General features: G+C 32.5%; 1 protein-coding gene across 1 annotated transcript in view; it reads right to left on the bottom strand.

Annotated features, from left to right (window-relative positions):
- LOC149772607 (potassium channel subfamily T member 1-like) overlaps nt 1–21556 on the bottom strand; it is a gene marked incomplete at its 5' end in the record, with an annotated part of 115569 nt that overhangs the window by 17902 nt on the left and 76111 nt on the right. The window contains 10 exons of the mRNA XM_089947587.1: nt 1041–1167; nt 8259–8285; nt 11359–11418; nt 15970–16110; nt 16469–16552; nt 16982–17083; nt 19314–19425; nt 19866–20000; nt 20706–20777; nt 21307–21479. Coding sequence (XP_089803713.1) covers nt 1041–1167; nt 8259–8285; nt 11359–11418; nt 15970–16110; nt 16469–16552; nt 16982–17083; nt 19314–19425; nt 19866–20000; nt 20706–20777; nt 21307–21479 — 1033 coding nt within the window. The remainder of the gene's footprint in view (nt 1–1040; nt 1168–8258; nt 8286–11358; nt 11419–15969; nt 16111–16468; nt 16553–16981; nt 17084–19313; nt 19426–19865; nt 20001–20705; nt 20778–21306; nt 21480–21556) is intronic.

The raw sequence follows: 21556 nt of genomic DNA on the forward strand, positions 1-21556 counted from the left end.
GTGTTTCCTGGTCTATGTTGGTTATATGGGTCTGCTTTAATGAGATTTAAAAAATGATAGAGCAATGGCAATAATTACGTGCAGCAGAGTTAAAGTGTGATTCGATGAACAAAATGGTAATTAATAGAGAGCTACCAGAATGAGAAGGGTGATAACTCATCCAAGGAAGAACTTATACATGTATAAAAGGGACATCCAGGTCCATGAGACAGTGTATACAGCATACTGAGTACTTCCTGAGCTATTCTGTAGCAATGGCTAGTTGTACATGTATTGAAGATCTATGATTGCTAGAAAAAGGAATGAAATAAAACTAATTAAATGCACATCTAGGTGCAAGATCCAATTTCTCTCTACATTCATTGAAAATATGTCATTTTGTTTCTTTCAGCAATGTTGATTGCAAGCAACATGCCATCTAAAGGCATGAAGTTGTTCATAAGTTGAGACAAGAGTCATAAAATATACAGCTGCATCTATTGTAAATTGTGTATACACTGTACCAAGTTGCTTCGGCATATGTGCAATAGTTTGTGAGCTATGATAGTTACAAGCACCATTCACTATAACTGAAACATAATATAGTATGACAATAAGTGTTCAGTAAATGTAGATGAGAGGTCAAACCCATAAATGTGGCGTCAATGTCATTGAGACAATGCAAACATCAAATACCATCAGAATATGTTGAATACTTTGTGAACTAAGCTGGTTACAAGGATATGTTGTATTCTAGATTTAAAATTGATCAAAAAGGGAGATAACATCAAAAATACAACCTGATAAAGGAAACCCCTGAAAAACAAATCAAAGTGTAACAGCAATTCACTTATGTGATGGCATATAATTACCTTTAAGGTCACAGACATTTGCTGTTTGAAAGAGGTGTAAATGGACAGACTGTGGGCAGAAAAAGAAAATAAAGAAGTCATTAGGGTTCATATATCTCACATTTTGTGATCACAATAAATTATGTTGCTGAAAGCAAACATACATGCCATGTCTCTTTAGAACCAAGGTGATAACCAGTCTATTCTTACCATAATCCTCTGGAGGCTGACCCAGACTCTGCATTCTACACTTGACCATCTGACTTATCTCATGTCTCTCAGGGCTGATGGTATTGCTTTTTGATTTGACTTTTGCATCTCTCATGTTTAGAGTAACCTTTAAAAAGATGTATTTCTATTTCTTTAAATTGTATTGCTGTAGTTGTAATGTCATTGCTCAACACTATATTACAAATTCTATCCACATTTAATAGTCTTGAAGACAAGTTAGATCATCCTGTTCACTGGAATCTTAAGTACTGTGATGGAAATATAAATTCAAATAATGGCATAAACAAAAACAAGCAACAACTGCACCAAAGCAACTGCTCTGCTTTGGTCTTTCAAATGCTTGCATCAGCAGTAGTCAACATTGTTGTATTATTGAAATGGACTATACAATCAACATCATGTGTACATCTTTCTCCAACTTATATATGCATGCACTGTTAGGGACCTGCTTTGTCATATACCCAGCCAGAAATCATGGGGAAACAATTATTACCCACCCATCAAAATTTATATTACTGATTCAGTCAGCTAGACAAATGTGCCTGATATCAAACTTTTATGTTTCCATACTGAATGCCTTGCTTAAATTGCATGTTTATTAAATCAGTCTGAATATATAGCAGCAAAACAGAACTTTTGTATGTTTCTTGAATTTGATCAGTGTTTCACTTTGTCCTGTTAGTCACATACCTAAAAGATTTAGACAATGCATTTTTGTTTGAAATGGGCATTGTTGTCCAGTACTGTGTCAAAGGAGTGATTATCATTGTCCTTTTCTGGTTTTATTTTTCAATGATTTCAAGCTATACATTTTATGGTGACAGGATTCACCCTTTGCAAACAGTGGTACTAATGTATCCATTTCAGTCTGGAAGAGAGGTGAATACCTTCCCTTTACCTATGTAAAATTCCTTGTCATTATGTGTATTCTGTGCACTGTTACTACTCCCATTATAATCAAATCCCTGGTCACTGTTTGACATATTATGCATAGTTTTGGATCTGCACATTTTTGCGAAATGATTAAGTTTGCCACACTCTCTGCAAGTCACACCTCTAGCACAACACTGAGTTGTTCAACTGGTGATTCCTGTTTCCACAATTCCCACATGGTTTGTGTATTGTGAACTGATTGGGCCTTGCACCATTGTGATGTTGGGTCTGATGGGTCTGCTTTGACTTCAAGCATTGTTGCTAGTGATATCCCTTGGGTTTGTTTCCACCATGTGTCTGCACTCTGTTTTTTCTTTTATTGACAGCGTCTACAGCCTTGCTTGGCATTTCATTTGAAATTGACATTGATTTCAATTGCTGTTGATAATATTCTATGTTTTGAACAATATGGACAGCTTTGTCTAATGTCAACATGTCTTCCTCATTAATCAGTTTCTGAATGTTGATCCCAAATAGAATTCTATCCCTTATCATATCATTGGCATCATGAAGTTGCAGTTTCTGGCTCTGAGTCTTAGCTGTGTGATGTAGGAATCAATTGATTCTGCCCCTTGCACTTTGGTTCTGAAATGATACTGCACAAATATGGGGTTTAACTTTGGTTGCACATGCACCTTGAAACAATCATAGAATGTCTGGAGCTTCTTTGTGTCTTCATTTGAAATACCAGTCCACATTTGGTAGACATCTCTCCCTTTTTTCCCAACCAACAACAAAAGGTATGACAGCTTTTCAGTTTCTGTTTTTTTCTTTAAACTATTCATTAATAATCAGAGTGAAATGTAGTTTAAACTTTTCCCACTGTTCTAGCAAGTTTGTAGCCTCCCAGTCCATGACTGGTTGCAGAATACAACGATGTCTTCAAATCTTTACTAATGCACACACTTCTACTTTATGCGCAACTCCAAGTTAATGCAAATATCCAACTTAATGCACCAAGCCCACTTCTGACACCATGTTGTGTTTCTTGTCAGTGAGACGCATATATATACATACTGGAACAGAAAGTGAAAGCATGTTGCTTCCAAAACTTTATATCTTAGAGTGACTCATATAAGCAATCCACAAAGTGGGTCCCTAACAGGTGGAGAAAGATGTACACACGATGTAGATTGCATAGTCCATTTCAATACTACAACAAACATTGGGTTTGCAGACAAACAATTTCAGTAGTTTATCCACTGTAATTGGAAGGTCAATTATATATAAAAACTGTCATGTACTAAACTCAGTAATATAATAACTTGCATAAATTACTGACCAGAACATTTAAAAGGATTCGTTGTTGTTTTTATAAGGTTTAATGCCATTTTTCAGCACAGGATAGGCTATACATGGTGGCCAGTATAAATGGTGGAGGAAGGACCTGGGAAAACCCCTGTAAGAACCACCAACCAGTAAGAATTAGCTATCGGCAACTTAATTTAGAAGGAAATCTATATATTGCTTATTAATAAACATTAAAATGTGATTATCATACATACTCATTTATAAGTCAGGTCCAGATGCAAACAACATAGATTATAATCTGCTGGCAGGTCATGGTCTGGCATGTTTCATCTACTGATTACTCCCCAAAACACTGCACAGACACAGATCTCCAAGCACATATTGCAAAGGTCCATCTGATTCTATGTAGGCTGCAGTTGGAGCTGATGTATAGGTGAGCATATATGGTGTTTTAATGTTACTGACGGTCACATACAAGACAAATCTACATCACAGCCAAATTATATCTTGTGCCTCACTAGGGCTGCGCCTAATGATACATGTCTAAGCCATGTCTATCATTACATTTTATGAACTTAGATTACCACAACAATCTTTGTCAAAAAAGATGTAAAAAATGCGAGATAAACAATACCCAATAATTCAGATGATATAAATGTGCTAGCATGATTCTAATAACCTCAATGTTTCCTACAACCTACTCTAAACATGCATGTATCATTAGAAAGATATGTGGACATTTCTACTTGCAATCACTGTTATACAACAGAATAAGAGATTGACTAAACGGGTGCAATGGAAGACATATGTTGTACAAAAGAAATTATGAACATTTTGAAAAATCTTGAGAAGAAATTTTGAATACTAAAAAGTTATTAACTTACAGTAGGGACAATCTTTGAATCCAAGTCATCCATGCAAAAAGGTAGAAGTGAAATTATAAACAAAAAGCATTTTAATTTAACACAGCCAGAAAGCAACATTGCATAACTAAGATTATAACAAAACACATAATATGATGGCCTTTACAAGACCTCTTTTTCTGTAATTTTGCAATAAATATTGTAATATTTTCATTTTCAATATAAGTTATAATAACCCTGCCTAAATGGTTGCACCACTAGTTCACATAAGGTTTTATGACATCAGTAAAATTGACAAAATACATATATATGTGTAATTTACTTACTTTAACCATTTTAATACATCTAACAGGTTGTTATCATAAGCATGTCATTTATGTCTTCATGTACCATGGTCTTAGCTGAGCATAATTTTTACATCATCATGTCATTTATGCCTTCATGTACCATGGTCTTAGCTGAACATAATTTTTACATCATCATGTCATTTTGACACATACATTATTCTCTATGCAACCAAACTCTATGCATTTGCAAATATTTTACCCAACAGTCATTATAACATTATGGGATCCTGTTTATGTGGACAGGTTAAAAATATTCCAGTCTTGAGTTTCCATCGTAACTCCATTATCTTTAGTATACTTTTGTTCAGGTTCTGTAGTATAACATTGCAACATTGTTTAAAATGCAGTGACCTATCAGGATTAGCTTGTTTTATCAACTGCTTATATCATTCAAAATATCTGAACAAAAGAATTTAAAAATCTGTTGCTAAGAAATGGATAAAATATAAAAATAACCATCCCATCAAAGGAAATTAATATGGAATCCTAAGTATAGTTTAACTGTGAGGGTCACATAGCATCAATGTTTTATAGTAAACAAAATTAGATGAGTGACCCTATCCACCACACTCACATTTTGCTCACTTGGATGCACTCACTGCCATCCAATATTTTGCTTACTAAATATGATCAATTTCAGGTGTTTAGAAAATAATTTGAGTAGTATTTCATCAACATTAAACAGCAGATGTACTTATTTACAGGATAAGGTTGAACAATGAACAAACATCAATGAACACAATATATACAATTCCACTGAGTAAGATATGCTTTATATCAACTAAGTCTAATAAGTCTAGTGTCCAGAATAAGCAAGGAAGTGAATTCCCATCAAGAATTCAAATGGCCAAACACAAAGAGTAATTAAACTTAATAATATTGATAAATCTTCTACAAATATGATACCCTAAGAGAATAGAGAATAATACAATAAAGCAAAATAACCTGAAAGAAAGGTATATGTTAAAATGAGATAAAATGAAGGATTCTACATAGAAACATGTCATGTCAGCACATACAAGTGCATACGACGCAGTATTAAGTAAGCAGACTTGTGCAAGAATTTTCATCTATATTTTGCTGATTAGTAACAAATGAGATCAAGTTTTATTTACCATTTTATATATAGTTTCAGATCTGGTGTGTATATAAGTAATGTTCAAGATATGTGAAAGTGTAAATCACAGCAAACACTAAGCTTTCCTTTAAAATATTCTGCAATGTAGAATCATTTTATTAAATGGCACCATATTTAAAATAACTTCACATTAGAGAAGAACCAAATAATAAGAAATTTTGGGGCAGCTTGTCAAATACAATTTTCTGCTCCATGATAAAATACATAGATGCAAAAAGTCCAAATGTGCCTGCAGTTGATCAACTGGCTGCCATCTGCCATACAGTCAATACCATAAAAGCTGGTCAGGACATCTGGGTCGGAAGAATCATTTTGGAAGGAACTTGTATGGAATGCATGCATTATACACTAACTGATGCAAGTTTTGATTTAGATTTTGTGGTATTTTCATGCATATATGATGGCAAGTAAGCTTCTTTCATCAAATGTTAAAGATTTTATTAATGGGTGCTTTCTTTTGTCAGCTTATCTTTGTTTATATACATTGTTTAAAGTTTGATAAATTGCAATCTTGTTGTGCTGGTTTGGAGTCATGTAACCAAATACAGAGTAAAATGTCCATGAACTGCACATTTTGTCTATAGCAACAGTGGCAATATTTGATGTCATATTTTTACTTAATGGTAGCAATATTTTATGGCTGATCATCATTATTTGTACAAATTTAGAGTTTTTGATGTCAAAGTGCTATCTCTAATTATGTTGTGCAGGTTTGAGAAGTCATCAAGAGATTTTTATAATATTATAAACAATGGCCATGTTCATAACTGATAAGAACCATGGAATAAATTTAATAGCCCTTTATACCAAAATGTTTTCTGCCAAATTTAATAAGGTTACATTAAAATATTTCTGAAAGCAATCATTTCTTGTACATGCATTATCAACATTTACATAAATAGGGAATACTTCAAAAGAGCCTTCTGAAATTTGGTGAAAATTTGTTGAGTAGCTTTGTTTGAAAATATGAGTTTAAAGATGTCTTTACATTGTATGAATGGTATTAATATTAGATGGGCTCCATCAAATGATACAAAATCTGTCCCCCAAAAAAGACATTGCATGAATTTTTAATTGATGCAGACCATTTTGAGAGCATTGCAAGTAGTTATTTTGGATTCACTGAAGACCTAACCTCTTGGTACCAATAAATGGATCGTTCCACACAAATTAGTCATGTCTGAGAGAACATGATAAAATAAGAGACACATAAAATTATGTAAAGTGCATTTAATATCAATTACAAATGTAATGAGACAGAGGTCAAAATTAACAAGTAGTTTGTATTTAAAGAGTTCATAAACTCAACGATGACTACATTGAGCACAGTATGCTCCCAGTGAAAGCAGAAAAGCAGTCATACAAGGCACTTAAATTGAAGTTTATTTCATTATTATGTACATTCAATACATATGGGACCATTTTTTGTGGATTTGCTGTTTCTAAAATATATTAATTTAAAAATCAATTATGATCCTTCATTAGAAACAGTTGTAACCCCTGCCCAACTGTATTTTGCAAAGCTACAAAAAAGATAAATTTCAAAATAAATCCATATTGCAATGTAATTGTTGTTCAAACAAAACTGTCTTTGAATCTGTTAATGTATCCTGCATGAAAATTACCTTCTGAAATATTCTGACCATGGTTTTTAAAATTGTTTTTCAATTTGTACATAAGACTTCAAAATGAGTCATAAATACATGAATTATTAGGCATCATCTATTCTGTCTTCATAACAGTTTTAGCTTATGTCAAATCATGACATGATGGATCAACTTTAGCTTTTGTCAAACCAAGACACAATGGATCAACTTTGACATGATTTAAGGATCTTCCAGACTTTACTTAGCAAAATGTTAGAAAATGGTAAATAACAGTTTTTCAGACTTAGTGACAACCATTTGGGCAAAATCCATGGCTAGGTAAATATAACGTAGAAAATATAACCGTCTAGCACTCATCAAGAACCAATCAGACAATATTCTTATTACATATTTGTACACAAGTATTTTAAATTATTATTTCATTATTTCACTAAAACTTTCCAATGACCCTAATATTCCTTAATTGCATACAATATAAACCATCCAAAGATTACATACCTCAATTCAAACAAAAGATTTATTTATATGCTTCCAAGTTAGCATAAATTGAAATAACAAGAAATGATTCCATGGGATGCCATGTGAAATCTTCATGCTTGTTTATTACATATTCCCTATCCATCCAGACCATCGGAATCATGGCTCTATGGTCAAAATATCAAATACACTATATGTCCTCGTGTTGTGAAATCATTTTTAAAGTTTGGAAAACAAAATGATGGAAAATGTTAGCTGAATATTTGAATGTTTAATCTTTGATTTAATCCCCGTGGCTCCAGGTCAGAGGCTGAATAATATATGAAACTCACATATGCATTGGCACTTATGTACACAGTTTATTGAATTTCCATTAAGCAATTTAGGCAGACATATTGTTATAAACAGATGGAGAAAATGCCATGTTTTTCAATGCAACTTAAAATGTAAGCAACAAGCGTGCATTGATTTTGAAGAAAATGAGGTGACTTATAAATATGTAATTATTCAGAAATTTCTGAGACCATGCCTGCTTAAAACTTCATGCATAATGTTTCAAACAATTATGTAACATTTAATACCCCTCCTTTCTCACGATTTCTCATTTTCTGAAATCACAAGCAATGACATTATTAAAAGTATACTTCTTTGGAAAATTCTTTATTAGTTGCAAAGACAATGTGAATAAAAGTGATTTTAACTTGACATAACTAAATTATGATAGTAATATTTGAATTTTATAGAAATATATTCCAATGAGTGAAAAGAGAAGGTCCTTAAAAATATAAAAGTTTGTATATGGGCTAGATATATATCAAAATAGAGTAGACATGAAGATTGTGGAATTAAAATCATTCATCAGGCCTTCAATTTTAGATTTAGATACTTTTGTCTACTATAATAAGACCTGAGCCATATGAGGTAATACATAATAATACCCAAGCCATATGAGGGAATACACTTTACCCAGATGCTTTAAAGTAAAGGAACTCAGCCCATCACGACTGTTAAGGGACTACACTATTATCGGTTTCTTAATAATGAGACATCTCCACAGACTGGCAGATTGACTTTGGTAAAATGGAATAGTTTTACAATCAGACATACACTATTTCTTTTCCTCTAATGATAATATACTACAAAAATGAGAAAATGATTAAATACTGTGATAAAAGTTATGAATAAAACTAATGTGACAGCTCTGGGCTACTTGAATACCAATAACATGTATATAGATGAAGGGCACAATATACTCTACAACTAAGACTGAATGATCATTTGAGTTATAGAACACTGCTGCAGCTAAATAAGTATTGCAATGAAATTACAATACCATACATTATTTTGTTCCCAAACTACAAATTTTAAGCCTATCTCTATCCATTTATTTACTTCCAAATTCACCTTGAAATCTGACTAAATCGTATTTTAAGCCAACAGGTAAACTCCATTTTGTGATGAACGAATGTGTCCATTATCATGGCTGTTAGTATCTTAAAGTTATACAGCCAGCTGCAAATGGTTTAGGAGTAAGGGTTATCACAATAATGTTTATTTGTCAGTCTAGTGCTATTAGGTGATTTCCTTTGGGAAATTATCTTCCTTAAAAATAAGCCCTGCAATCCAATAGCAGATTTGGAAAGGTGAAAAGCAACCTATAAACAAGATATTTTATGTCCCCAGGTAGATACTGCAATTTTGAGTGCTATCATTCACAGAAAGAAGGAGAAAATTAGCAATGTGTGATGCCGTAATGGATAGAATAGTAAAACTAATTCTGACCCAATTAGTACCATTATGCCAATAGATGAATTAGTTCAACAATGGATAACACTCAGGGTGGGCTATGTTTCAAGTCTAGACCTGTGCTGGCATCTGTAGGAATACAATTTTGACTTAGCAGCCCCACCCCACCCCAAAAAGTAAAGAAGCTGGCAAATTATCGGAATTCATATCTATCATTTTTTTTAAATATTGCTTTGAAGAATGTTTCTGTGACAATGGTAATATAGTAAATGATTTAAAATACATTTGTGAAGGAAGACATTACCGATGGTACAGAATACTGATAATACTAACAGATAATGTGTTATCAACATAAAGATGCAAACAAAACTATAGGTCAAACATTTAGTGGCCATAATTCTACTAAGCAATGCCATAAAAGGCTGAACTTGTTATTCTGCAAATATTATATAAATATAGAGATGTTCTTAAATCCTGATTATAATGAAGGGTTTTTCTATATGGAAACAAAAGATGGTTGCTCCCAGAATTGGGAACCAAAACGCCACTAAAAAATGATGCAGATCGAACTATGAAAAGTCATACAAAGACAAGGTGTCATCCACATCAAGCAACAATACAGTTGCAAATCAATAAGAATCAAGTTAATGTGTCTTCTCATTATCAAGCTTGTTATCAAACTGAGATGAAGTCCAATTAAAAGTAATCAAGCAATGAAAGTGAGTGGGTCTGACAACCAGTGGCTATAACTCTACTAAACTGTTATATGATGCTGATAATCGAAAGCAGCCTGAGGTCTAGCAATTACAATTTAAAGATGTATATAAATTTGACTGACATTCAATTATAGATAGCATTATTGTGTGGAAGTCAAATTGGGGCTATATAAAAATTCAATGTTGGCGTGATAAAGAATACACTCAGCCAATTCATTATCATAATCAAGCGTATTATAAAATGTACTGTAAATACTTCTGAAACAAGTTAGTAGAGATATTGTGCAAAACAGAAAGTGTGTATTGCTGACAACTATAGGTTATAAAGTTGCTAGACTGTGATGAATAACACTGAAGACTGAACTCATTCAAAGCTCATCAGATATTATTTTTTCATAGCTGATAATAGTGGATGGGTCTATAAGTGATAGATGTAGAATGCTCTCAATCAAGCTCAGTCAATGCTGCCTCTGTATCAAGCAGCAAAATACATTTGATTGAAATCCAATAATAAATGCATGGAAAGGAAACTATGGGGGTCTGCCAGTCAGATGCTATAAATGGATAGGAAACTGTGTGGGTCTGCCAGTCAGATGCTATAAATGGATAGGAAACTGTGTGGGTCTGCCAGTCAGATGCTATAAATGGATAGGAAACTATGTGGGTCTGCCAGTCAGATGCTATAAATGGAAAGGAAACTGTGTGGGTCTGCCAGTTAGATGCTATAAATCTGCTGATCAATGGCACCATAGTCTGACTTTGCAAATTTTCCAATGTTTTGTCAATATCAATCTCCATGCCCAATATGATTGAAATCAAATATTATAGTTAGAAGAGGTATTATGTGGAAGCGAAGCAAGTGGGTCTGACCATCATGAGATATTAAAAGTGCTGAAAATGGGAACTGGTCAACATTAGGCTGCAACCAAATTTGGAAAAAACCTACTCTAATTAAATAAATTTTTATTAATGAATGAACTATGGGAGGAATGATGGAGTGAGCAAATTTAATATTATTCATTTTCTACACAAAGTGATAGAGAGCATGAAAGTTGGTAGAAATTAAATTAAATTTTGCGCTGTGCAATAATAGTGATTCTAAGTATTGATACCATTCTATGCAAATGAAATTAAGAAATATTCTATGGAAAAGATAAAAAGAAAAGGGGAAGAAGCAAGGAGAAAAAAATGAGATAAAGTCCAAAGCAACTATACTTACAACAGAATTTCTAAATGCTAGATTCAGTGCTGATTGATCTCTGGATATTTGTGAAGCGTTCTGAATAAAATGCCAGAAAATAAGGATCATCAAAACTACATAATTCTCTACATGAATATAAATTGCAAAATAAAAATGTATTTTAAGAGCAGCATTAGCTGACCATGCAAAGCATATTGGTATGCATAGGTTAAAGTGGCATATTAATATGCACAGGTCAAAGTGACATATTAGTATGCATAGGTCAAAGTGGCATATTTTGAAACATGGTGCAATTTTCATCTATGGTTAATATCAAAATTCATACATTATTGCAGTACAGGTAGCTCACCTGTAATTTGAAGGTCTATTTCTAAGTCATGGATAAACCCCACCCCTGCAAAAAAATGCCAAACTTTCCTTTCAAAAATAGGCCATGAATGTTGATCAACATCCAACCATTACAAATTTTAATGTGTAGTTCTATAAAACAAAAATAATGAAAATATTATATCACTGAAAGCAATCAAAATCTAAGTGCATCACAATTTGTGACATCATGAGCAAGTGCATACATAACAAAGTCATCTATACATATAGCAAGCGATGTATAATGACATGCACAAATGAGTGAAGCTATTTGATGAAACATTTAGTACATGTGACTGGATAATGGATCCAATTTTTAAGAAAATGTTAATAATTTTTACTAATGTTTAACATACGAGCTAGATCACATTATTTTAAGTAAGCATTTCACACCAAAAAAAATGAGGATCATGTTTTGTAACTGCCTTTACAAATAAGAATAGCGAAGTAATGATCATTCAAATTATTTTGTATCAGCAGATGGTTGTTGTTGCCATGACAAACTATCTCATTTAAATAACAAAAAACTCCACATTAGAAACAACAAGGAGCAACAAAGACAATTATAGCCACTTCATGCCTCCCCCATGGCAAATTTCAGAGATTTTATTACATACTTCATCCAAAACCCACAACATTATTATGATCCAAACCAGTACCCAGGGGTCGTAACTTAAACAACATTCCAATTATGTGTCCTTGTGCTATGACTGCATCATTTCAACTTTTACCCCTCACATTGACAATGGCTGACAGACCTGCAAAACTAAACCTATCATGTGTTACAGAGAAAACAGTAGGAAACCTAGCAAAACAATACATATTGTGCAAATATATATCATATAAATAGCACGTGCAAAAAGTCTGTTGAATTTCCATCCAATGGTTTTAGGAGATGTTGTCACAAACAGATGGGCTGAGAGCATCACTGTATGTCATGGAGATGACTGTAACTCGATAGCTATTCTAACACCATTTGTATTTATCATCTACTTTCATACACGTTATTGAATGTCATCAACTCACATTAAGCATCACATGTGTTAGAATGAAATAATTAACTGCAAATATGAGCAGGTGTGTGCCTGTGACTGTTATGCATGAATGGTTATAGTCAGTAGGGACGAAAAGGTGTGTGGTGTAAGCAAATCTCTAACATGTATGATAATACAATAATGTTTATTCATCATATAATATTTTAAAATCTCTCTCTCTATACATACATACATATATATATATATATATATATATATATATATATATATATATATGTATGTATATCTATAAGGATAGTATGTTGTTTAATTTGATATACCTAACAGCATCACAATGATGGCGTAGCATCATATACAATGCATTTCAAAGTCAATTCATTGCAAAAACATGTTTTTGTCCAATATGATTGGTACATTTCCTCATGCAATGCCTATAATCGCACACATATGCTGATTCAAATTAAATTTATGAATTATTATAATGTATTTCTAGTCAAAGCATGTAAAATAATTCCACTCTGTTTTTCACCATGGTTCATAATAGAAATTATTCTACTTATGCAATACATATAATTTTTGGTAAATATGATGAATGGAATCATCACACCTTTTCAAGATACATCATCAGAAGCATGTTAACAAATTTCCATTATCAATGTATAATATTCAATTCCATTTTGTCCTCTCGTACAGAACTTAATTAACTTCGAGGATCCTAAGGTGAAAGAATATTTTATAATGTCATTAAAAAAGGATATATTTAGATTTCAAGTTAATTAGAAACTTTAAATCTCTATCCAAAAAAAGACTAACCTATTATAGTTTTATGAGGTGGACTAGTTGGCAAAAATAAATCAATACATTTACATGCATGTAACAGAGGAAAATGAAGCCCCACATTTGCTTAAGAAAATGCTATCTCAACTATGAAGATCAAATAATAATCAATTTGAACTTTATCAAGATTCTAAATGAATGTTTATATCCATATGCAATTATTTATCCTCATGTTCATCACTCAGCAATATGCTCTGATCACGGCAACACATACTGACATAATAATATCTACTGATATATGAGGGAAGGTCCCTATATTCAAATCAAACTCAATGACAATAGTAACAGCCTCTTAACTGCAGTTCCTTCAATGTAATACATTCCCTGCCTTAAAGGCTTCCATTGATTGGGTATCAGCTTGACTGGAGGGCAGTGATCTCTGAAAGTGGATCAAAGTTGAGAAGATTTTCCATACATTACCACTGCACAAATGAACCAAAAACATTCTTGCATGATCCATGGATGTAAATATCCACTAGTTGATGCACTACTCTACATATTATTATGCAACTGGCTTGCTGCCTGCATGTCTGTAGGTCCACCCTTCTGAAGTCTCGCATCATGCTGCTAAGGAAAGGAACTTGTTTGCTGTTTTTTTTCCCATGCCTAACCAGCTTTCTTCTACATACTGCACCCAATGTGGAATTGTTACATTAGAAATCATTGCCACTACATTAGCATTTTCAGTCCTAAGAGATTCACGAGAACCATAGTGAGATACTAAAATGATGATATATACACGACTACACAAGTACTTGTCTTTTAATAGCATCAACGATTAGTTACTGAACATAATGGTTGTGGCTTTTGTACATTTATCAGCTTACTCCATATGAATCATAATAATACTCAAAACTAGACAATGCATCAAAGTTCATTGTCACCACAATATCAAAACAACACTATTATAGTAGCAATTAAGCTAGCTATTCCATAACTCAGGTAGCTTAATATATCAGCTTTATTTAAGGCATTTTCATTATTAATTTATCTTGCCTGAAGTAATCAAGCAAGCAGTTTTAGTTTCTTGTGTACAAAGCCAAATGATATAAAGCACATATTGAAAGATTTCCAGTCAATCAAAATAGCAGTTAAAACAGGAAATAAAATACCTTGCTAAGAAATCCAACATTGAATAAGGTATTAAATAAACCCATCTGCGTTTCAGTAATTTTATACATATATGAAATAAAATTAATATGACTTCACTGTATACATTGTGCTTTGCAAATCTAAACTAAAATGTCATCATTCTCAAAGTTTAATTTTAAGAAGATCGATACATAACATGGTACATTCTGTTTCCAGAAAGGGCAATAAATCGTAAAAATGTGGATTGTTACAAACTTGAATGGGTTTTATTTATTCCAAATTTAATGTTACTCAGCAAATATTACGTTTTTGAATATTCTTTTAGAACAGGAAGTAATATAGTTCAATGACTGCTTTTTGCCAAATTAGAGGCAAATCAACATGATGCATTGTGATCAACGAGATACATCATCTAACTTTCCTTGGCTATTTCACAAGTCAATGTGAAAAACACCAATGGTGTAAGAAAACAATTAAGAGATAAAAGGTATCTAAACAAAAAGCATAAATGGAGGCTTGGAAATGAATTATTAATTGTATTTGCACAAATCGGCAAATTTAATTAAACAATTTTCAAACTTTAAAGCTTACATATTATGAAAAACACAAAGTCACCAACTTTGCAGAAATGTCTAAATTAATATAAATGTGATAAATTTTGATTTTTTTTTTTACTTTAGTGTCAGAAATATAAATACCAAATACATTCTCCCAACTTGCTGATATTCAAGTTTGGCTACTGTAGTAAAATAATTAGTTACACAAGGTTCTTAATTCAGAGGAATGTATTGTCTTAGCTAAAATCAAGCACTGCAACTTTTTATTGTATGCTTTCAAACTGAGAATATTTTTGGTTCGCATATATTGCTCAAAAGCAAACTTCTGACTGGCTATAGTAGAAGTGTATAAACAACATATATATATATATATATATATATATATATATATATATATATATATATATATATATATATATATATTATTGGGAAGTCACAAACACATTTACTAAAACCATTATGATTAATTGTTATATTTTCATCTAGAGATAATTTGTAAGAAAAGGCACACACATATATATATATGGATTCAAAAGAGCTTTATCTAATACATATGTACATATAAGAGGATGATACAATAGCTGTCTTTCAATCTCCAACAGCACTCTGCTGAACAGTATCCAGCATGTTTTTGAATGTTTCAGCTATAATCTGACATCATGCCAAACACTGTCATAGCTTACAGGTACATTATCTTTTCTACGTTTCACCATGACCTATTCAGTACACATTCTTCATTGGTATTGCATGTTATCATCAAATTAAACAGCCACATATCTTACCGAATACTGTGAGGTTACTGGTTCATGACTTTTGAGACGTGTACGGTAAATACCAATTGGAATCTCACATGTAGTTGCACAAAGTTTTTGGTATAGGCGGCCATAAGTTCTGACCCACATGTCATCTCTGGTTATCTTCATCTGAACAAATAATATTTTTGAATATTACTCAGATATTTTAGAATAATCTTAACTTACCTTGCAAAAATATTTTTGGCATAAATTACATTATGTTCTCAACAGTGTAAAGTTATAAATTGAAAAAGAACTTATACAAACCATGAAGGTTACATTACAATAGCACTGATACAGAGAAATAAGATAAAATTTGATTGGGACAAATGTTATTGCAAGAAAGATTTTTCATCTGAACAGATAATGCTTAATGGTTTGTTAAAGCTACAGGGAGCTTGGCAAAATTTTGAAAGATTGTTTAACATAAGATTTGGTGATTTAACTTCTAAAAACTTATTGAAGTCTTTTGATAATCTTTGCTTACACAAGACAGATGTCCTGAACCCACAGCCTGGTCGATCCCAAGAAGGAGGCGCACAAATGTGATTAGATAATCTTTCACAAAGGCCTGCAAGTATATAATTTACTGCACTTATCTTTGCATAAGAAGTGTAGTAAACACGAATTAAAAACAGAGTGCCACATTTATTTAATGATGAGACTAAACAGTTTAAGACAAGTCCGCATCTCACACTGCTGGTTTCCCTTATTCTCTTTTTCTAAAATATCAAATTAGACAAAGTCAATAATCAGTCAATGCATGTGGTTCTATGCACGATATCTAGCCAGGATATATGATTCCCAGGTCTCTTGATTATATATCTAACTCATAATCTAAAAATTGTTTTGTTCATACATATAGAATACCCCCATTCTCTCCTTGCATCAATCCATTTGGTAAATATTTAAATGAGCACATTAATAAATCTGCCATAATATCAGAAAGGAATGTCAATCACGTATGTACACAGGTATAGTTAGCAACAATTATAGGTACCTGGTAAAGCAGTGTATCAAGCATACTGGCACTAAATACATTCCCTGCAGCAAACGGCAACCGGAACATGTAGGAAATATGAGATCCACGATCTTTCTCCTTCTGAAAATGCAGTTTATAAAACAGGAAAATATTTATAAATTTGACCATTTTCTTGTAAAATTATTAATTTCTCTGTATGTGTGTATTTGCTAATGGGCTGATTACATTAAATTAGTTAGGATTGAAAGCCACTCTTCTAACAAGAATATATTTATATGTGTGTGCATGTGTTTATGTGTGCACACTGTATATGATAGTTACATTGATGATGGAAATGGTTAACAAATGAAAGATTATATACATGATTTTTTTCATGCAATAATAAATAATAACTTTTAACTTCTTAAAGGAAGCTATATATGAAATTGCATTTTATCCTAAGCACATCATCTGAAGTTATGCAAAAGAAATGACATTAGAGACAAATGGGATGTTGCAGGACTGGACATGATAGGACCCATCGACATGGGCAACAATGATTTTCCTACATATATAGAGGAAGCATAACAGAAACTTATTAATTCAGCAGCTTTATCTGTTGGGATAGGTGAAGCATTTAATAGGCAAATTTTGAATTAAACATAGTATCTGATTCAAACCACTAAAATTATTAATGTTTTTGGGGATTTGGAAGAAATCACTAATTACTAATTTAAAATGACTGTTACTTTCTTTCAATGTCCTCTACTCCCTATTTTATAACCAAAGAAAATACATGATAGGCAAGGTTGAATGGAATTCCCAAGACAGTTGGCAGGTGTAAAAAATCTCAAAATTTTATGTCATGAGCATGCAGCCATCTTGAAAAATACAACTGTTTTGCAGTTCATTGTTGCCTCAAATTGTGGCAGTAGCAATGTTTAGAGGAAAAGATTTAACACAACAAAGAACTAATTATCTCAGTTGCATTTTTGCTCTGAGTGGCACTTTGAAGCTAACACAGAAAAGTTTGCAGTGATTCAAATGGCCTTGAGGAAAATTGGTGCAATTATGCGTAGCTAATGCATGCCTGTCACATACATTATTTTAAAATAATTTTTGTTCTGAAAGTTATTGCAAACGTTCCTGCCTGATATCACTAAATATAAATGTGTCTAACCTATAGTGTGGTATCAAGCAATATGGAATATAGCGTTTCAAAATGGATGTAAATTTAGTAGATGCAACATTTCTATGATAACAAACATTTTATTAACTTCACGATACTCCCTTAGAATAATTTATGCTCCATGTATCTTTGTCATAGCCAAGATGTTACCACTTCTCATTTGCATCAACTGGTCTTGCTGTCAGTGTATTCTCCAGGCTATATCGTTGAACATTTTAGCACAGTAACATTATAAAGAATCCATATCAGAAACTCATTAAAATGATCAACAAAATATAAATGTATGTACACTGTTTACAAGTATCTTCTGTGCCCTAAATAATAAACAGCTTCATGAAGACTGCAGAATACTTGCTTTTATTACTTGGGCTATGTGTCTCGTTAGATAAGAGTACTGGTATGCCTCAATGTCGCTCTAAACAAGAGAATCGTAAAGAATTAATAAATATCTGCCTCTTTCATGCCAGATACTTAAGTCAATGAAGGTAGTAATGACAGGTGGTATAACTTAGTTGTGATTATCATTTATGTAGAGCCCAGAGGAAACAATCCAATGAAAATTGATGATGATATTAATGATGAAACTGCATCTGCGACTGATGCCAGTATCATATGTGATATACTGACCAATTAAGTGTAAAGAATACAAAAGGAAAGAATCTGATTACAGTGCTTATTGTCATGCATAAAACAGTTGGCTTAAACTGATTAAATGGAAAATGAGAACCATTTTTTAAAATACATGTGCATAAGTTTAAAATGATTCCCACTCTGGAGTCAGTTTTGGTTAGATATTTTTTAAGTTTTATATATAGAAGTTCCTATATCGAATTAGAGCTTTCAAAATGATTTGGCAAAATGTTAGCATCAATGCAAGAGAGCAGTATAAAATACTGAATTAATGTTAAGAAATAAAAGTTCATAGTTTGGAGTAGAAATAAGTCAGAAATAAATAACCATGTGATTGTCTGAATGGCATACTAAATTCAACCCAGGGAGCACTTTCTTTCTGTTGCTGATTAACAAACCCTGTTACCAAATTTTGCAACCAGTTATGGCAAGTTTCAAATGTGTCAGTTATCATTCGTGCTCTTACAACCCCACCTTATGCCCATATTTATTTCACATACCTTAAACCACCCACCTCTTTTACAGAAATCTTGTGGAAAATGGAAGTATTACCTTTTCTAATTTAGACAAGGTGTAACTATAGTAGTCATTGGGTTGAAACTGCATGAAACGCATGTTAGATGACTGTGATAATTCGGTGATGATATTTGCACTTGGGAACATTCTGAAATAATATAATTTTGACCTAATATAAAATGTGACAAGTAGATAACTTAAAATTACTAAGTTTTAATAATTTTAATAATATTATTCAGCAATAATACAATAGTTTCCAATGTGAAACTATGTTATTATTTCACTTAGATGTAAGAGACAAATTCTACCTTTTTGACACCTATTACAAATTTAATCATAAATACTAGATATATTAGTTCCAATATAACCAACATTAATTTAGGACTAACCTATACACATTATTTGGATGGAAGGTATTTCCTGTTTCAAGCACATCAGTATCACAAACCTGTTTTGTATGATTACTTTAAAGACATTGAATTGGCAAACATACTTCAACAGGATGTTTTGTCTTAAAAATGAATCTGAATTACTGAAACAACTTTACAAAAGAAACTGGAATATATGTCCAAGGAATAAACTGGTTACCTGTAAATGGTTTGCACTGCCACAATCGTGTTACAGTCTGAGAGGGTGTCCTCTTCAGCTGAGTTGGAGCTCTCTTTGTTCACAATTACAACATTGTCTGCCAAGTTGATCCCAGCTCGCAATAAGTCATCAAGGCTGAAGTTCAACATACAATGGTAATTTCTGAACAATTTCTATCAACATTAAAGGAATATAAAGCACAAAGAATTTTACTAAGAAGGAATATCAAAATATGCTGCAGCATCCATTCCACAATAAAGAAGTGGATTTCCTAGGAAAAAAATCAAGTTTTATGAGCGAAATGGTGCTACAGTGTGTTTATTGTTGCAGAGTTCTCTCTAATGTTATACTGATTTGTGGAAACTGGAATAAATGAGATATATTCAAAATAAGTTATGACAGGAATTATGTCTTCTCAAAAATTAAAATGCTCAAAATAAGTTTTCAAAGAGGAGATGACATCATCTGCTGTTACAGTAATTGATTGTGCTAATTGTTAATAAGCATATGCTGCATGACTGTCTTATCAAACCTACAAGTCAAAAAAGTTACACCATTAAAGAAAGTGGAACAATTTATTTAACGCTTTGAAAATATATTCATGTCATCTACACACATATGAAAATATGGTGTGCAAATTTAATTTAATAACATATAATGGTATGTGTGTAATCATGGTAACAATCTTCCATCGCTGTACAAAAAGACTGAGATAAATCACATTGCCTCCACTGCATGTAGCATACAAGTAATATAATTGGCAAGATGAAGAAAGAATAATTTAGGCTGAAAGGAGACAAAACGTTAGAGCGGCAAAAGAGACAGAACTGAATGAAGTACTTGTCTATGGATCCAATCATCCAGTAGATCATGGGGAAGTGACAGATTGTCTCCAAGAATTTTATATCTGGACTGAAATAAAAAGTGTAACAGTTCACTCATAATTTTCTTTCCTAATATTATCTTTTATTAGTTTTACTACATGCAATTGATTTCTATACAGGGCCTGGAATGATTTTTTTTTAATGATAAAACTCTATTAGTTGAATGTGCTTGCTAGGCACCAGTGAAAGTAGTAACTGTCGATTTATGGGATTGGTGATAATCCCTCAATCCAATGGGTGACCATTCTAGTCTGATTTCCCCACCTAGGCAGCTGATGACATTTAAGCATGTTTGCTACAAAAATATGCCCACAGATCATGTGAGCATCCATTTAAGATTATAAGACTGCATTTGCAAGCTTGAGCATGTGCTTCCAGCGTATTATGACTGCATAAACTGCTTGAAATAATGAACGTAAAGTGTAACAAATACTACTGTCAATGGTATCTACAGAATTCCCTTTGTAAAGAATAACTGCAAATTCAAATGTCTTATCTAATACTACTTCTTTCATTGAAGGCATGTAAACTGTTCACTGAAAGTATTTCTGCCATACCTCTTCTCCAGTAAAAGTACAATGGGACTAAGGGAAGATTTTGGCCTGGCATGAGACCGCAAAGGCACAATAAAGTTGTAGAGTCCATTGCTTGCGTTGTCTGCAGCTACTATAACAGCTCGAGTTTGCCAGTTGTACTCTTTTGCAGTTTTATAGCTACAGTGTAGACATGCCTATAAAGTAAGAGACATGAAAACACTATAATGATTTTCACATGATTCATTCTATCTCAATAATATTTTAGTAATCA

The sequence above is a fragment of the Sinohyriopsis cumingii genome, unplaced genomic scaffold (assembly GCF_028554795.1).
Source record: "Sinohyriopsis cumingii isolate HCF-2022 unplaced genomic scaffold, ASM2855479v2 utg001342l, whole genome shotgun sequence".
Lineage (NCBI taxonomy): Eukaryota > Metazoa > Mollusca > Bivalvia > Unionida > Unionidae > Sinohyriopsis > Sinohyriopsis cumingii.